The sequence below is a fragment of the Bos mutus genome, chromosome 24, assembly GCF_027580195.1.
Source record: "Bos mutus isolate GX-2022 chromosome 24, NWIPB_WYAK_1.1, whole genome shotgun sequence".
Lineage (NCBI taxonomy): Eukaryota > Metazoa > Chordata > Mammalia > Artiodactyla > Bovidae > Bos > Bos mutus.
In genome coordinates, this window is record NC_091640.1 from 42956837 (window position 1) to 42976733 (window position 19897).

The 19897-nt window shown below is 41.7% G+C and overlaps 1 protein-coding gene across 12 annotated transcripts in view; it reads left to right on the forward strand.

Annotated features, from left to right (window-relative positions):
* PRELID3A (PRELI domain containing 3A) overlaps positions 1-19897 on the forward strand; it is a 51731-nt gene that overhangs the window by 8784 nt on the left and 23050 nt on the right. For 9 of the 12 annotated variants that reach the window (XR_011462481.1, XR_011462482.1, XM_070361819.1 and 6 more), the window contains exon 1: positions 18121-18209. The exons of 1 other annotated variant lie outside the window; for it this stretch is intronic. Coding sequence is in view for 7 of the 11 variants with exons in the window: in XM_070361819.1 (XP_070217920.1) it covers positions 18178-18209 (32 nt within the window). In the remaining 4 variants the exon portion in view is untranslated. Of the gene's footprint in view, positions 1-14778; positions 15014-18120; positions 18210-19897 lie in introns of those variants that run through there. 2 more of the 12 variants (XM_070361820.1, XM_070361822.1) reach the window with 1 other exon arrangement.

The window sequence follows — 19897 nt, forward strand, 5'->3', positions numbered from 1 at the left end:
TATCCTGGAGAATGTTCCATGTGCAGTTGAGAAGAAGGTGTATTCTTCTGCATTTGGATGGAATGTCCTGAAGATAGCAATGAGATCCATCTCATCTAATGTATCATTTAAGACTTGTGTTTCCTTATTAATTTTCTGTTTTGATGATCTGTCCATTGGTGTGGGTGGGGTGTTAAAGTCTCCTACTATTATTATGTTACTGTCAATTTCTCCTTTTATGTCTGTTAGTGTCTGTCTTAGGTATTGAGGTACTCCTGTGTTGTGTGCATTGATATTTAGAACTGTTATGTCTTCCTCTTGGATTGATCCCTTAATCATTATGTAGTGTCCCTCCTTATCTTTTATAATATTCTTTATTTTAAGGTCTATTTTGTCTGATATGAGGATTGCTACTCCAGTTTTCTTTTGCTTCCCATTTGTGTGGAGTATATTTTTCCATCATCCTACTTTCAGTCTATATGTGTCTTTAGGTCTGATGTAGGTTTCTTGTAGACAGGATATATGTGGGTCTTGTTTTTGTATCCATTCAGCCAGTCTGTATCTTTTGGTTGGAGCATTTAATCCATTTTTATGTAAAGTAGTTATTGATATATATGTTCCTATTGCCATTTTCTTAATTGTTTGGGGTTGATTTTATAAGTCTTTTTTCTTCTCTTGTATTTCTTGACTATATAAGTCCCTTTAACATTTGTTGTAAAGCTGGTTTGGTGGTACTGAATTCTCTTAACTTTTGCTTGTCTTAAAAGCTTTTTATATCTCCATCAATTTTGCATGAGATCCTTGCCAGATACAGTAATCTTGGTTGTAGATTTTTCCCTTTCAGTACTTTAAATATATCCTGCCATTCCCTTCTGGCCTGCAGTTTTTCTGCTGAAAGATCAGCTGTTAAACATATGGGGTTTCCCTTGTATGTTACTTGTTGCTTCTCCCTTGCTGCTTTTAATATTCTTTCTTAGTGATTGAGGGCAGGAGGAGAAGGGGACAACAGAGGATGAGATGGTTGGATGGCATCACCGACTCAGTGGACATGGGTTTAGGTAGACTCCAGCAGTTGGTGATGGACAGCCTGGTGTGCTGCAGTTCATGGGATCACGAAGAGTTGGACATGACTGAGCAACTGAACTAAACTTAGTGATTAGTCTTTGTTAGTTTGATTAGTTGTATGTGTCTTGGCATGTTTCTCCTTGGATTTACCCTGTATGGGATTCTTTGTTCCTCTTGGCTTGATTATTTTCTTTTCCATGTTGTGGAGATTTTCAACTGTAATCTCTTCAAAAAATTTCTCATACCCTTTCTTTTTCTCTTCTGCTGCTTCTGAGTCACGTCAGTTGTGTCCAACTCTGTGTGACCCCACAGATGGCAGCCTAACAGGCTCCTCTGTCCGTGGGATTCTCCACGCAAGTTCAGTTCAGTCACTCAGTCTTGTCCGACTCTTTGCGACCCAATGAATCGCAGCATGCCAGGCCTCCCTTGTCCATCACCAACTCCTGGAGTTCACCCAGACTCACGTCCATCGAGTCAGTGATGCCATCCAGCCATCTCATCCTCTGTCGTCCCCTTCTCTTCCTGCCCCCAATCCCTCCCAGCATCAGAGTCTTTTCCAATGAGTCAACTCTTTGCATGAGGTGGCCTAAGTACTGGAGTTTCAGCTTTAGCATCATTCCTTCCAAAGAAATCCTAGGGCTGATCTCCTTCAGAATGGACTGGTTGGATCTCCTTGCAGTCCAAGGGACTCTCAAGAGTCTTCTCCAACACCACAGTTCAAAAGCATCAATTCTTCGGCTCTCAGCTTTCTTCACAGTCCAAGTCTCACATCCATACATGACCACTGGAAAAACCATAGTCTTGACTAGACAGACCTTTGTTGGCAAAGTAATGTCTCTGCTTTTCAATATGCTATCTAGGTTGGTCATAACTTTCATTCCAAGATCCCTATAATTCAAATGTTGGTGCGTTTGATATTGTCCCAGAGGTCTCTGAGACTGTCCTCAGTTCTTTTCATTCTTTTTACTTTATTCCACTCTTCAGAAGTTATTTCCACCATTTTATCTTCCAGCTCACTGATTTGTTCTTCTGCTTCAGATATTCTGCTATTGATTCATTCTAGTGCCGGGGACCAGCCCCAGCTGATCCAGGGTATTCGAAGGAGAGACGGCCTAGGCGACTATTTATATGCTAATTAGAGATATAGAGAACAATAGAATGAGGATAGCTCAGTAGGAAAATTCAGTGGAGAAAAGAAGCTGAGTAGCTTGGTTTACGCGGGAGACCAATAAAACTTCAAGACAAGAAGTTTGCACCACTTACGTAGGCCGCAGGCGCCCTCTCGAATAGCGGAAGGTGTCTCACCCTAGACTCCTTCTCGAGAGGGTCTTAGAAGCCCAGGCATGATTAGTAAGCGTGGTGGGTTCCGCGCTCCAGATGGAGACTCAGCTGGAAGTTAAAGGGAAGAATGACATGGGGAGACCAAGCGCTGGTGAACAAGGCCCGTAGCTTTATTTTTAACAGGGGCTTTTATACCCTAAGTTACACATAGAGGATAATAGGGGATGCAAAGTCAGCAGTCTTTGGTTCTTATCAAAAACCAAGGTTTCTTTCCTGCAAATGTATCGTATACAAATGGTTTAGGTGATTTACATCATCTTCTGGCCAGAAGGCCTACTAACATTTTATGACTCAAGGACTTATCAACAAAGACTTATTTTCTCTAAGAGTAATTATTTCAAGGTTTGGCACCATCTTCCAAAGATAAAATTGCATTCCTATAGGGCGGATGTGTAATGGGTTTACAACAAAGAAAGAATTTATTACCTTAAGGGTCTAAAGTTACTAACACCAAGGCCACTACTTATTTTTTCTACATACCCACTATTAATTGATACATATTCAAGGATACAATTCAGGGATGTGAAAACTTGGCAACAAGCATTGACTCATCAATGAAATCCTTTACTAGTTTATTCTGACAGTTTTTAACTCTCTGAGAGGCTCTAAGCTATTTGAATATCTTAAGCTTCCCATGCCTCTCGAGGCTGGGAGACTGTAAACAATCGTATGCATAGCTGCAGGAGTCCGGGTAAACTTGTCAGGCGAGTTAGAGAGCCATCTGAGGGGTTTGGATTTAAACACTCCTAATTGCCCAGGAACTTTATTAATTGGAGCTGTAAGTTAACTCTTTGACAGAGAGAGAGAGATGGTGGTAGGGGACAGCCCCCAGTAAAGTCAGAGGTGAGAGCACAAAGCAATAAAGTAGGCAGACTCTGGTTTTTGGGGGGAAAATGCTCGAGAATATCCGGGGGGACTCCTGAGGCTCGATCCCGCCTTTGCGTATGCCGAGCCTCCTTCCTCATGACCTTTGTCACGAGTGGAATGCCTCACCGGCTCCCCGCATTCTAGAGTATTTTTAATTTCAGTAATTGTGTTATTTGTCTCTGTATGTTTATTCTTTAATTCTTCTAGGTCTTTGCTAATTGATTTCTTGCATTTTCTCCATTTTGTTTTCAAGGTTTTTGATCATCTTTACTATTATTATTCTGAATTCTTTTTCAGGTAGTTTGCCTATTTCCTCTTCATTTATTTGGACTTCTGTGTTTCTAGTTTGTTCCTTCATTTGTGTAGTATTTCTCTGCCTTTTCATTATTTTTTTCTAATTTACTGTGTTTGAGGTCTCCTTTTCCCAGGCTTCAGGGTTGAATTCTTTCTTCCTTTTGGTTTCTGCCCTTCTAAGGTCAGTCCAATGGTTTGTGTAAGCTTCTTATAGGGTGAGATTTGTGCTGAGTTTTTGTTTGTTTTTCCTCTGAGTGAGGTGGTAATCCTGTCTGCTGATGATTGGATTTGTATTTTTGGTTTGTTTGCTGTTTAGATGAGGCATCCTGCACAGGGTGCTACTGGTGGTTGGGTGATGCCAGGACTCCTATTCACGTGGTTTCCTTTGTGTGAGTTCTATTTGATACTCCCTAGGATTAGTTCTCTGGTAGTCTAGGGTCTTGGAGTCAGTACTCCCACTCCAAAGGCTCAAGGCTTGATCTCTGGTCAGAAACGAAAATTCCACAAGTGGTTATGGCATTAAGTGAGATTAAAAAAATATCCAAAAATGAGAAACCAAAGATGAATCCCAGACAAATGGCTGTTACAAAATTAGGCAAATAATAATGAAAATAATGGAATATACACATATACATATACATCCATGAGCAAAGTGAAAACAGTCCAACAAAAATAAAGTACAGTACATTGACCCAGCAAACAAAGGGAATCAAAAATTATATTTACCAGTTAAGAACAAAACTAAAGCCAAACTGGAAAACAAAACTAAAGCAAAGTACCATGTGGGGAATAAAGCAATGAAAACAAAACCAACAGATGTGTTGAGAGGAAAGGAAAGAAAGAAAAAAAAGAATAGATATGCAAAGTTAAACAGAGGTAGATAAAGAAGATTTATATATATTAAAGATTAACTGCAAGGGGAAAAGAACAGTAGGAAAGGCAAAGGAATAAATGTAGAAAAAATATAATAAGTTTAAAAAATTAAAAATTAAAATATAAAAAAAAAGAGAAAAAAAAAAAAAAACTGGAAGAAGAAAGAAAAAAGGAAAACTCCACAGAACTGCAAAAGCCCAATGTAGAGGCAGAGGTTTATAGCAACAATAAAAAGTGACTGAATAGATATGCAAAGTTAAATAGAGGTAGATAAAGAAGATTTAAATACATTAAAGATTAACTGCAAGTGAAAAAGAACAGTAGGAAAAGCAAACAAAGGAATAAATGTAGAAAAAATAATAGGTTTAAAAAATTAAAATTAAGAAAAGAGAAAAGAAAAAAAAGGAAAGCTCCACAGAACGGCAATAAAAAATGTGACTGAGAAAAAAAAAGAAGCTCAAAAGTTTAATTAGATTTCATAGTGCCAATAAAATTGACAATTTAACAGAGGGGGGGAACATCCAAAAGAATCTACAGAGCAAGTTGAAACATAAGAATAATAAATGTTTTTCTTGAGTCACTGCTGTCAGAGTCCTTTCCCTTGCTTGGAGTCATAGTCCACTTCACCACCCTAGGATGCCCTCCAACACTGTGCTGATCTCTGGAGTTGCTATGGGGACAGCTCAGATTCTAATCTGGTCCTACTCCTGTGTGTTCTTGCCTCCAGTGTCCACAGCTATCAGAAGTAGTGCTTTTTTTGTGTGGTAGCTCTCAATGACTTTTTATATATTCCATAGATACAGAATTGGCCTAGTTGATCCTGTGGATTTGATCTGCAGCTTGTACAGCTGGTGGGAAGGTTTTGGGTCTTCTTCCTTAGCCACACTGCCCCTGGGTTTCAATTGTGGTTTTATTTTCACCTCTGCATGTGGGTCATCCACTGGGGTTTGCTCCTGAGGCTGCCCTGGAGGACTTGGGTTTGCACCTGTGAAGGCCAGGTGTGGCAGTGGTCCAGCTGCTTGGGTTGCAGGGGTTCTGGCAGCACGAGGTACTCAGGGGAGTTGGCGGTTAGGGCAGCAGGAAATATAGTGCTCCAGAAGGGTATGGCAACCAGTATTGGCCAATAGGTTCCAGTATTCTTGCCTGGAGAGCCCACCTCCGTGATTGAGAAGCCTGACAGGCCACAGTCTGCAGGGTGGCAAAGAGTCGGACACTACCAAAGTGACCCTGTGTGCAGAGATGCAAGACTTTTTTTTGCCTGTGGCAGCTCTGCCCCAGTGAGAGTTGAGCATGAAGGTGGCACAGCTGCTTGGTTTTCAGGGACCCTGGCAGTGCCAAGTGTGCAGGGGCATGGATTGCCTCCACCACAGGAGTTATGAGAGTCTTTTTTGGAGCCTCTTGTAGCTGGGGATCAGAAGGCCTCTTTGGCCAGTCTTTCTCTGTAGCTCCGCCCATTGACACACTTAGAGGACTCCATTGCCTGGGGTCCTTCTCTGTTGTTCAGGGCGTCAGGCACATAGAGGGGCCCCCCTGACTGGAGTCTACTCTGTACTTCAGTGCCTCAGGGGTTTAATGGGCCAGCCTCTCTATTGTTCAGCTGCTGATTGTGGCATGTGGGAACTGAAAGGCTATGGTGATGGCTCCACTGCCTTGCTTCCATGGCTGCCCGGCCTCCCTTCACAGGCATCTCCTTCCACAATCTCCTCCCTCACATCCCCTCGATCCATCTCTCCGCAGTCAAACAGCAGCCCTCGCCCTGGGATTGCTCCACAATCCCCAAACTCCAGCTCCCAGTCTCTGTACCTCTAAGGGACCTACATCCGTCTCTGGGGTATGTATGGATGTGGCAAGAACTGTCTGATTCTCATTCCATTTAGGCTGCCACAGATCAGCTGTTTCACTGTTAGACTTAAATGTTTCTCCTCTGACTCAGACAATTGCCCCCATGTGGGGATCGGACCCCCTGCCGAGGGCAGGTCCAGTCCTACTAACACTCTTGTTTTTCCCCCTAGTTCCTTCATTCTACCAAATTTTTCGTGGTTCAATATATTCTTTTCCACTCATCAGGTACTCCTCTATGCGCTCAGCTGGCATTGTGCATGCAGTTCTCTGTCTGATGGTGTATTCTTGATGTATCCGTGGAGAGAGATGTTCTCCATGTCCACCTGCTCCTTCTTGTTCTCCTTATTTCTGGTATAATAGTGTTTAGTTTATTTCTAATATCATAGTGTTGTAATAAGAAAAGATGCTTGATATGATTTCACTTTTCTTAAATTTATCAAGGCATGCCTTTTGGCCCAGCATGTGATCTATCCTGGAGAATGTTCTGTGTGCACTTGAGAAGAATGTGTAGTCTGCTGCTTTTGGATGGAATGCTCTCTAAATATCAGTGAAGTTCATCTGGTCTAAAGTGTCATTTAATGGTGTATAAACTCGAACCCAAAACAATAAAGTAAATGGCAACGGGATCATACTTATTAGTAATTACCTTAAACGTAAATGGGTTGAATGTCCCAACCAAAAGACAAAGACTGGCTGAATGGATACAAAAACAAGACCCCTACATATGTTGTCTACAAGAGACCCACCTCAAAACAGGGGACACATACAGACTGAAAGTGAAGGGCTGGAAAAAGATTTTCCATGCAAATTGGGACCAAAAGAAAGCAGGAGTCACAATACTCGTATCAGATAAATTAGACTTTAAAATAAAGGCTGTGAAAAGAGACAAAGAAGGTCACTACATAATGATCAAAGGATCAATCCAAGAAGAAGATATAACAATTATAAATATATATCCACCCAACATGGGAGCACCGCAGTATGTAAGACAAATCCTAACAAGTATGAAAGGAGAAATTAACAATAACAATAATAGTGGGAGACTTTAATACCCCACTCACACTTATGGATAGATCAACTAAACAGAAAATTAACAAAAAAAAAAAAAAAACATGTATCTATAAAGCTCACTAAAGCAAAGCACAGTAAAATGAGGTATGGCAATAAAAGGCGTTAAATTTATCAAAAAAAAAAAAAAAAAAATAAAGTGCTGAAAAATTAAAGCTGTCAAAAAAAAAAAAAACAAAGTAGGGGCAGTATTCTTTAACAATGACAATATCATAAAAAACAAAGAAAGGCTGTAAAAGTGTTCCAGATTAAAAGAGACTTTATCAACATGACAATGAAATGCAATATCTGATCCTGGACTAGATCTTGTACTAGAAGGAAAAAGTGCTAAAAAGGACACTGAGGGTCAGTTAACAGTATTAGAATACAGACAGTAGATTTAATAAAAGTATTTTATCCATGTTAAATTACTGAAGTTGACAACTGTACTATTACAGTTATTAACCGAATATCCCTATTCTTAGGAAATTCAGAAATATGTACTGAAGTATGTGGGATACTTCATGGGAATAAAAACCATGATATCTGCAGCAGGCCTTCCAAGAGTTTAGAAAAAAACTTTTTGGGTGGGGAGCAGACAAATAATAAAGAAATGGGGTGAAATGATAAGAACAAGTGAAAAATCTGGGCAGAGGTTATATGGATATTATTTGTATTATTTTTGGAACTTTTCTTTAAGCTTGACATTAAAAAAAAAAAAAAATAAAGTGTCATTTAAGGCCCATGTTTCACTACTAATTTTCTGTCTGGATGATCTGTCCACTGATGAAAGTGGGGTATTAAAGTCCCCAACTATTATTGTGTTTATTTTTAGTTTTTTGAGGAACCTCCACACTGCTCTCCATAGTGGCTGGACCAATTTACTTTCCTACCAACAGTATAAGAGAGTTTGCTTTTCCCCACAGCCTCTCTAGCATTTATTATTTGTAGACTTTAAAACTATTTATTTTGTAAAGTTAAAAAAAAAAAACTATTTGTTTTTGGCTGCATTGGGTTGCTGCATGCAGGCTTTTTTTTTTTTTTGCAGGCTTTCTTTAGTTGCATTGAACAGGGACTACAATCTAGTCTTGGTGCATGGGTTTCTTATTGCTTTGGCTTCTTTTGTAGAGTGTAGACTCTAGGGCATGTGCTGACTTCCGTAGTTGGGGCACACTGACTTAGTTGTCCCACAGCATATGGAGTCTTCCCAGACCAGAGATCAAACCCATGTCCTCTGCATTGGCAGGCAGATTCTTAACCTCTGGACTGCCAGGAAATTCCTGTAGACTTTTTGATGACCATTATGACCAGTGTGAGGTGGTTTGATCATTGTTCTTTTGATTTGCATTTTTATAATAATTAGTGATGATGAGAGTCTTTTCATGTGCCTATTGGCCATCTGCTGTGTGTCTTCTTTGGAGAAATATCTATTTACATCTTGTGCTCATATTTTTAAAAACAACTTTTTATTTTTGTATTGAACTATAGTCAGTTAGGGGCTTCCCTGGTGGCTCAGTGGTAGAGAATCTGCCTTTTATACCGGAGATGTGGGGTCAATCCCTGGGTTGGGAAGATCCCTTGGAGGAGCGGGGGCAACCCACTCCAGTATTCTTGCCTGGAAACCCCATGGATAGAGGAGCCTGGCGGGCTATGGTCCGTAGGGTCAAAGAGTTGCTGAAGCAACTGAGCATGCACAGTCAGTTAACAATTTTGTTAGCCAATTAACAATGTTTTATAGTTTTAGGTGGAGTGCAAAGGGACTCAGCCATACATATACATGTATCCATTCTCCCCTAAACGCCCTCCTTCTGCTCATTTTTTTTTATTGGGTTGTTTGTTTTTGTGTTATTGAATTGTATGAACTGTTTGTATGTTTTGGAAATTAAACCCTTGTTAAGGTTTCCTTGTTAAGAAATTTGCATCATTTGCAAATATTTTCTGCCAGTCCATAGATTATTTTTTCATTTTGTTTATGGTTTCCTTTGCTGTGCAAGAGTTTTTACATTTGATTAGATCTCATTTGTTCACTTTTTCTTTTATTTCTATTGCCTTAGAGACCTAAGGAAACATTAGTTAATTTATGTCAGAGAATGTTTTGCCTATGTTCTCTTTCAGATGTTTTATGTTGTCATGTCTTATATTTAAGTCTTTAAGCCATTTTGAGTTTGTGTGTGGTGTGTTCTAACTTCATTGACTTGCATGTGACTGTCCAACTTTCCCAGCACCACTTGCTGAAGAGACTTTTTCCCATTGAATATTCTGGTCTCCTTTGTCCAAAATTAATTAACCATAGGTATGTGGGTTTATTTCTAGGCTCTCTATTCTGTTCCATTAATCCATAGGTCTGTTTTTGCCAGTACCACACTATTTCAATTTCTGTAGCTTTGTGGTATTGTCTCATGTCTGGGAGGGTTATACCTCCTGTTTTGTTCTTTTTCTTCTGGATTGCTTTAGCTATTCTGGATCTGTTATGGTTCCATATAAATTTAAGGATTATTTGTTCTAGTTCTGTGAAGAATGTCATGGGTAATTTGATAGGGATTGCATTAAATCTGTAAATTGCTTTGGGTAATATGGCCCTTTTACCAGTATTTATTATTCCAATCCAGGAGCATGGGATAGCTTTCCCTTTCTTTGAATCATCTTAAGCTTCCATTACCAATTTTTTTAGTAGTATTTTTTTTATTGTACTTCATTTAGAATGTCTTAGTTACTATACAGCAAAGTGATTCAGGCATATATATGTATATATTCTTTTCCATTATGGTTTATCATAGGATATTGAATATAGTTCTGTGTGCTATATAGTAGATTGAGTATAGTTCTGTTTGGTATATAGCAGGACCTTCTTTATTCATCCTACATAAAAAGCTTACATCTGCTAATCCCAACTTCCCACTCCTCTTCTTCCTCAACCCCCTCCCCCTTGGCAACCACCAATCTGTTCTTTATGTCCATGATTCTTTTTCTGTTTCATAGATGGGTTCACTTGTGTCATATTTTAGATTCTACATCTAAGTGATATTATATGGTATTTGTCTTTTCTTTCTGTATAATAACCTCTTGTTGGATCTGGGTTGTTGCAAATGGAATTATTTCATTCTTTTTATGGCTGAGTAGTATCCCATTGTGTATATGTACCACATCTTCTTTATCCATTCATCTGTTGATGGACATTTAGGTTGTTTCTATGTCTTGGCTGTTGTGAACAGTGCTGCTATAAACACAGGGGTTCATGTATCTTTTTAAATTACAGTTTTGTCCAGATATATGCCCAGGCTTCCCAGGTGGCTCAGAGGTAAAGAGTCTGCCTGCCAATGCAGGAGAAACAGATTTGATCCCTGGGTCAAGAATATCCTCTGGAGAAGGAAATGGCAACCCATTTCAGTGTTCTTGCCTGGGAAATCCCATGCACAGAGGAGCCTGGCGGGCTATACTGCATGGGGTTGCAAAAGAGTCGGCCATGACTTTGTGACTAAACAACAACCAGATACGTGCTCAGGAGTGGGATTGCTGAATTGTATGGTAATTCTATTTGTAGTCTTCTGAGAAACTTCTATACTGTTTTCCATAGTGACTGCACCAACTTACATTCACATCAACAGTGTACAAGGGTTCCCTCTTCTCTACACCCTCTCCAGCATTTACTTGTAGACTTTTTACTGACCATTCTGAGGTGGTATCTTATTATAGTTTTGATTTACATTTCTCTAATAATTAGCGATGTTGAGCATCTTTTCATGTGCGTATTGGCCATCTGTATTTCTTGTTTGAAGACATGTCTGTCTGGGTCTTCTGATCATTTTTGGATATGGTCATTTGCTTTTTTTGTTGTTGAGTTTTATGAGCTGTTTGTATATTTTGGAAATTAAGCCCTTTTTGGTTGCATCATTTGCAAATATTTTCTCCCATTCTAAAGGTTGCTTTTCCTTTTGTTTATGGTTTTCTTTGAGCAAGTTTTTAAGTTTGATTAGGTCCCATTTGTTTATTTTTGTTTTTATTTCTATTGCCTTGGAAGACTAACCTAAGAAAACTTGGGTACAATTTATGTCAGAGAATGTTTTGGAGACCTTCTTTTCTAGGATTTTTATGGTGTCATGTCTTATATTTAGGTCTTTAGGCCATTCTGAGTTTATTTTTGTGTGTGATGGATGTGAGGGTGTGTTCTAACTTCATTGATCTACTTGCAGCTGTCCAACTTTCCCAATACCACTTGCAAGAGAGACTTTTTCCTCTTTTTGTATTCTTGCCTTCTGATTGACCATTCAGTTCATTTCAGTTTAGTCACTCAGTCATGTCCGACTCTTTGTGACCCCGTGAATCACAGCACGCCAGGCCTCCCTGTCCATCACCAACTCCCGGAGTCCACCCAAACCCATGTCCATCGAGTCAGTGATGCCATCCAGCCATCTGATTGACCACAGGCATCTGAGATTTTTTTCCTGGGCTCTCTATTCTGTTCCATTGATTCCTGTGCCTGTTTTTGTTCCAATACCATACTTTAAAAAATAAAATTTAAAATTAATTTATTTTTGACTATGCTGGGTCTTCATTACTGTTCATGGGCTTTTTTTAGTTGCAGTGGCTTCTCTTGTTGCAGAGCACAGGCTCTAGAGCGTGTGGGATTGGTTGCCACACAGCATGTGGCATCTTACCAGGCCAGGGATTGAACCTGCTTCCCCTGCACTGGCAGATGGATTTTTAACCACTGGACCGTCAGGGAAATCCTCACATTTTTTGCTTACTCTAGTTTTGTAGTATTGTCTGAAGTATGGGAGGGTTATGCCTCCTGCTTTCTTCTTTTTCTTCAAGATTGCTTTAGCAATTCTGGGTCTTTTATGGTTCCATATACATTTTAAGATTATTTATTCTAGTTCTGTGAAGAATATCATACTTTAACAGAAATTGAATTAAATCTGTAGATTGCCCCAACATTCTTATTTGAAGCCCCAACTTCCAATTGACTGTATTTGTAGATAATGCAATATCTTTCACAAATATACATGCATAAATTCTCAACAAAATACTGGCAAACCAAAGTTAGTATCATATTTGAAGGATTCTACACCATGACCAAGAGGGATTTATCTCAGAATGTCAGGATGGTTCAACATAAGAAAATTAGTCAATGTAATACATCAGGTTAATAGAATGATGTTTTAAAATTACATGATATTCTCAATTGACAGCAAAGGCATTTGACAAAAATCCAACACTGTTTCATGAGAGAAATCACTTGGAGTACTAGGGAAGGTAACTTTCTCAACATAACAAAGGGCACTTGTGAAAAACTCACAGCTAACGTCTTACTCAGTGTTAAGAGACTGAAATTGTTTCCTCTGAGATCAAGAACAGAATCAAAAATGCCCACTTTCACCATTACAATTTAACATTGTACTGGAAGTTCTAGCCACATCAAGAAGACAAGAAAAAGAAATATTAGGCATCTGTATGGGAAAGGAAGAAGTAAAGCTATCTCTATACACGTATGATGGGATTATAATTAATAGAAAATCATAATCATTAAAGGTTGCTAGAACTAATAAATAAGTTCAGCAAAGTTGAGGATACAAAATAGGGAGTGAAAGTGAGTCTCTCATTCTCAATGCTTATAAAAATAATTTTCTTAGAGATTTTTTTGGTGTGCTGTGTATGTGTCTATATGGTTTCCATATATTTACAAGCATATAAAGTATACTTTAATGTGAATGAAATTGTAGTTTATACACTTTACTTTTTTGATTAACATATGCTTCTTGTATGTTAAAAACCTATAGTTCCACCCCAGTTCTTTAATCAGCTTCCTGATATTCTGTGGGAACAGTGTAACAGTTTCTAACCAAGAATCAGTTAGACTGCTCCCAATTTATTTGTATTTTAGATGCTACAGTGAACATTATTGATATATACACACACGCACATACCTGCCAATACATATTCACAGGATAATTTCCCAGCAGATAGCGCTTAGTAAACATTAAAAAAAAATGTTACTTGTGTTTGAGGGGGTAGGGACCCTAAGACTACTTACGGAGAGCTTTGTTGCATAGTGTGCCCACAGGGTGGCAGGAGAGGTCTATTAATCTTGACAGCTGTGCATCATGCATTTCAGAAAACTGTTCACAGGCTGGTCTGGATATTGTTTCCTCCTAAATGATGTTACTGTTGTTAATTTGTAACAATGTTAATTATTTTTGTAAGTTGAAACTGATATAATATTTTCAGTCAGTGGTCATAACCTGTGCTGCTGTTTCTGGTAATGTGCCCCAAGTAAAGGAATCTAAAGACACAGTATTAATATCCTCTATGTGACAACCAATAAAAGAATGAATTACATCAATCTCTAAAAGTGCAAGTTTTATGAATGACGATAGCAAACATTTAGAATATTCCTAATCACCATGTATTGTAAAGTATTGCTGTTGTTCATTTGCTGTCGTGTCCAACTCTTTGAGATCTCATTGACTGCAGCAAGCCAGGCTTCCTTGTCCTTCATTATCTCCCAGAGTTTGCTCAAACTCACATCCATTGAGTTGATGATACTATCCAACCATCTCATCCTCTGTCATTCACTTCTCCTCCTGCCTTTAGTCTTTCCCAGCATCAGCGTCTTTTCCACTACATTACTTTGTAGTGATCAAATATTTTTCTAAAAGTTTAGCCACAATAGTGCATAGAAATCATAAAGTCCCTAGATTTTTCCTAGTTGTGTCTTCTTGAGAGAAAACTGATGATTGTTTTGGATACCAAACCCCTTGGTCATGAGCCGTCTTTGCAATGCCAGAAAACATAAGGGAAATGGATAGAATTTAAAGTGCCCAGAAGCAGAAATACAGAGCAGAACTTAGGCTATTTAAGGGAGAGACTTAGTTCAGGAATTGTATGTAAGGGTTGGGAAGAGGAATTAATTACATAGAAACATATATCACAGAAAGTAAAGAGTCACAGAGGTATACTCTGTTTTAATAAAATATGAGAATATCTTGGTTGTGTTGGAGTTCAGGATAGTTCTGACTCTGGTTAGAGAACTTGTCACTGGATCCCAATAATATTCCTGCATAGGATCTTGGAAGATCCAGATGCTGATGGCAGCAGCTGGAACCCTGGCCTCCTGCCCTCCTATTCTGACTGCATGGCAGATTGAGGAGTCCCTGTAAATCAGATCTTCATGATCACTGTATCTGAGGATCAATTAAACATCAGAGCCTAGTGAAGAATATCCATCACAGTGGGAAAGGAACACCTCCAAATGTTCTTCAAGACTCCTTACCTGCTGGGAGATTGATTTTCTCCCTAATTTTTTAGTTTAAAAATATGTTCTGGCACAGCAGTTTTCAAACTTATTTATTTTTAGCTGCAGACTCTTATAGCAGTGGTATTTCAACATGGAATCTCAATGTATAGAATGTGAATAAAATAGCAAAAAAGACTAGGACTACTGGTTTAAAAGTCTCCTGATTTACCGCACAGGTGATTCCTGAAAATGGCAAGGTTTCCTGGAACTCGACCAGGTGGCTCTGCGTGATGACAACAGATGGAGCCCCACCCACCTCTGGGCCAAGCCTCTCACAGGTTCATGATGCCCTCGGAGTCATCCTTGACTCACTGAACAAGCAGTTATCTGGAGCTCACTGTTGGCCAAGTACAGGGACCGATCCTGGGCACACAGAAACAAGCCAGGCCTGGGTCCCACCCCAGAGCTCAGGTGAGTGCAGGATGCCTTTCCAAACTCCAGAGCGCTGTGACCGCCTCCACCACTCATCAGCCCTGCCTGTTCCTAGGCCTCACCCCAGAGATGCCAATTCAAAAGCTAAAAGAGGGGTGAAGCCTAGATACCTGCTTCCTTAATAAGGGTAATCTGGTGGGAGAGACAGAAACACAAACAGGTGTGGTACTTATAAAACACTGTGCTGAGAGTACGAGAGAGGTATCAGGAGCAGCCACAGGAGGGTGAGAAGGCGGGAAGCACCCCAGGGCACGGCCAAACAAAGCTTTGGAGGGGATGTGGCAGGCTGATGCGATGGCATTCTGAGGGGCCATCTAGGATTGAGCCAGGTCAGCAGGGATGTCACAGCAGTTTTAACTACAGGCATGTACTCTGTCCTCATTAATTCCCACTAGGCCAAAAGGACTTTTTTTTTTTTTTTTTACTAGTAGTGCTCCCATGTCAAGAATGATGACACTAATATTCAGGAGGTTAGCAATTTGCAAAAGGGGAGCCAGGACTGGAACCCAGGTTTGTTCTTCTTCAAACACATGCCTTCAGCTGCAACTGTTAAATCGAATTGGCTCTTAAATCATGTGGAAGATGGAATGGATTAAAACAATCTAAAGGAGGTAAATCCCTAAGGATTCAGTAACTGGCTGGATGTAGGGTCGGGGAGTATTCCAGCTTGGTGCACCTGGGTGATGCCAGGGTCCTGGCCATTGACTCCTGGAAGAGGAATCTGCTTAGGGTGGGAGATGTATGACCATGATATGTTTGAGGTAGGACCTAGATGGGTAGGAGTGAGATGGAGAGACAGGCGAGAAGTCAGTGGAAACCAGGATACTCAGTGAGTCACTTGGGGAGCAGGTGTAGAGGGAGAACAGAGAGGCAAAAGGTGTGTGCAGGGGAGATGGGAAGGACCAGAACAGAGGATGCAGAGGGAGCAGAGTTCCGGGAGAGAGAGACCAGTAGTTCTCTTGCAGCACAGAGGCCCATGGGGAGGGCAACAGAACAGCACCTGTCACACTGGAAGCACAGTGATGACTGATGAGAGGTTTCAGGAGCCTGTTCCAGTGGGGTAAAACTGCCACGATGCTGCATGGTGGGGCTGTGGTGGAACCAGGGGTCTCTATTCCTAACAGGCTCCCAGGTGATAAAGCTGCTGCTGCTCCTGGACCAGACTTGGTGGAACAGAACAAGAGAGAGGGTGGTGTTTGACCAAAAATGGAGGTAGTGGTATAGGACTTGAAGCAGGGCCGTGCCTTTCATCTGTTGTTCAACGGTCAATGATTTATTATGCGCCTGTTGGTTTTCTGACTCGGGAATTGCCAAGGATGATGGTAACTTAGTTCCCGTGGTCTTAACACATGGTGGTAAGTCTTGGAGGGGAGTACGTATAAGTAGTGATGGAGCCACTGAGGTGCTGGGACCTGACAGCTGTGTGTGAGGTGGCTTTGAAAGTGAGGCAGGTGCTGGTACAGTGAGCCAGGAGGACACCCTCTATAGACTCCCACCCTCAGGTCCCACCTCCACCACTAAGTAGTATCTCTGTCCAGATGTTTCCTGGTTTGTTGTTGTTTAGTCGCTCAGTTGTGTCTGACTTTTTGCAGCATGCCAGGCTTCCCTGTCTTTCTCTATCTCCCAGAGTTTGCTAAAAGTCATGTTCATGGTTAGGGTCTCAGTTTCCCCACATATTCTCACTACAATGTCTTTCACCATCCAGCCTGATTTCTTTAGCCTCATGCTCAATACATATTTGTGGGAAATGCTAATTTTAAAAGATGATGCTTTTTAAAGCCAAATGACAGCCCTGAGCTCAGAGCCTAGTGCAGGGCATGTTTCACAGCTGGCCTGGCCACGGCAGCCAGTCACTGCACGTGGCTGTGGGGGACTCCTGCAAACCTGGTGTCATCTCAGCTCAGCCCTCAGCTTGTGATCATTGGATGTGGTTTTGCACCTCCATGAACCCCAGTCTGCTCACCAATGAAATAGGGAACAGTGCTGCTATGGGAAGATCGCCCTGAGCATCCAGCTGCAGGTGGTGAAGGTGGAGTGTGTGGAGTGTGGAGATGGTGGGCTGGGATCTCCTAGCCCAGGTCTTCTGGCTGCTTCCCCACTTTCCCAGATTCACTGACTAGTCACAGAGGTAGGCCCGGGGCGCCCACTCCATTTGCGTGCTGCACTGGGTGCTCCCTTGTGCCCAGTACATTTAGCAGAGGGTCACCCTGTTCTCAAACTAGCATCTTGCTTCTTTGCACTTGAACTGTATTTGTTGGTAGTGGGGGGTAAATAAAAATCTAAAACGAAAAAAATCATTTTTCCCCAGTGTAAAAGGAATCTCTCCTTACCCTTTTCTTAGAGCATTTACTCTAGAATCCTTATAGGTTGTCTTTTTGAGATGTATGTAAACATTTTTAAAGGCCAAATAGGCCTTTAGCTAGTTGAACAACCTAGGAATGTTTTCTTCTCAGGGATCTGGATGACAAAGGAGTCATCCTTTTGAAATGTCAGCCTAAGTTCCAGGGAGCACCAGGCTTCCAGTTGCAACCCCACCTCCTATGGGAATGAGAAATGTATCTCTCCTTTGGGTGAAGACAAGTAGCGAACCCAAGGGGCCACTCCAGTGGCCGGGTGAATTTAGGATGCGCTCTGACAAGTAGTGCTGTCAGTCCTCATACTTGAGAGCGGGTCGCGAGGGTCTCAGCAACGTGGCTACATAAACGGTTGGATTTCTTGGAGTCTTCAAATCCCGAGGCGGAGGGGCTGCGAAGAGGCTCACGTTCTGATTTAAGACCTTTCTACACCTTCTGCTTCCTTCCTCCTCCACTGGGTGGAGAGGCTTGTCGCCCTGGCAGAACACAGTTACGCATCCTTTCCCACTGGTGGGAACCTGCCTGGCTGGAAGGGGCTTTCAGAGAATCTGGACCATCTGACCTATAAGAATGAACCCTGCCCACATCCGGAAGGTGGCGCTCTGCGCCCACCGACCACACGGTTGCGGTCCTGTCCGCTCCCCTCGGCGGAGCCACGGGACCGCTGCTCACGTGATGTGCGGGCTCAGCGCCGAGTCCCGCCCCGCCCACCGCGTGCTCACGCTCCGCCCCCGAACAGAGCGGAGCATCCCGGGTCCTGGAGCATCCCTGGCTGCGCTCTGTGGTGCAATGAGGGTCTGGAGCTCAGAGCACGTGTTCGGGTGAGCGGGCTGAGGCCACAGTGGGTCCAGACCCGCCTGGGCCTGACCCGCGGCCTCGAGGAGGGCGGGCCCTGTTACTCTTTGCGCCACGGGGAGGGCAGTGGTGTGCTCCAGGGCCCGGGGTGAGGGGACGGCATCCTCGGCTCCGCAGGCCTGGTCTCACCTCGCGCGGGGCCATCACTGGGGCGGGGGTGGGGGCGGGACCCGCTGTGCGGCTGACCACCGGTTCCAGAGGGAGCCAGCCTGGGCACGTGGGGCTCTGTGGCCGCGAACGCAGGTGGGCCTGGAAAGCCTTCAGCTGCTTACAAGTGTTCTCCTAACCTAGGTGGTATCGTCTCTTGTCTACTTCATCTGTGACACTCTGAGCTTATTTCATTTTTTTTTTAAAGTAACAGATTTTTAAATCCTCTGCTCCCACTTAGAATAGCATTTCCATTTTTTAATTTAAAAAAGTACTTTGTCCTTTTCATGTAAAATTATAATTAAAATTTATCAGTGGGTTTAAAACCTCTGAAATTATTTTAATAAAATCTTTAGACTTGATGGGATTCAATTTTAGTGTTGATTTTTGTACAGCCTGCAGCCTTTCTCAACTGGGTTCCATTCCCAGACCGACTCCATAGATTTTCTCAGTTCTCCCAAGGATGGGGCATGCCAGCACCATCTGGATGCCAAGGGGGTACAAGTTAAGTCCCTGGGAATGGTGGATGCCCAGGCTGTGCAGCTCAGACCAGAACTACCCTACAAGTTCAGGAGATTTTGGTTGATAAACAGAAGTGATTTGTCAGCTCTGAAAAGTCACTGTTGATAATATTCACCTATTTAAATCATACAATTCAAATCATACAAATCAATCAAATCAGAGACTTGTAGTAAATTTACATAGTTGTACAACATCTCTGTAGTCCAGAGCATTTCCTATCCTACAAAGACCCCTCATGCCCATCTGCAGTCACACTCCAGTCTCCTTCTCAGGCACATTAGTATCTGCTTGTGTTTCTATGAATTTGCCTTTTCTGGACGTTTCTCATAAACGCAGTCATATACCACATGGTCTTTTGTGTCTGGCTGCTTTTATTTAGCTTCACTGTTGTGGGAGCCTCCGTTCCTGCTTCAGTCCTCACCTCATTGGTTTTGTGTCCTGGCACATAGTTTTTACTCATTGAGGGACTGCGGAATATCACAGGGACCAGGTGCCCTTTGAAATAAGGGCTACTGTCCGCCAGAGGAATTCCTGTCAATCCACGAGCTGCTGTGGAAGGCATGGATCTCCTGTCACTGATTTGTGAATTTAAAAGCCAAGTGCCTTGATGAAAATTGACAAATGTGAAAGACAGCTGAGAGGAGGCCACACAGCTGCCAGGGTGGGTCATGAGATGCTGTGTGGCAGGTGGCACTGCACCTGCAGAATGGTGCAGAGTTGTAAGCCTGGCTTTCTAGCTGAGCTTACTGTAGACTTTCCCCTTGCTTAGTCCCTTGAAATGCCTGATTTTTTTCCTTTGAGGATTACATACTTTTCTTTTTATTTTTTACACTTGTTCTATTTTTATATGTTTGTTGAATATTTGATTGGAAATATTAAAATTTACTCTTGAAAGGCCAAAAATAATCAGGCACAAAGACTTAAAATTTTTTAAATTGAAATACAGTTGATTTACAATGTTGTATTAGTTTTGGGGTTTTGTATT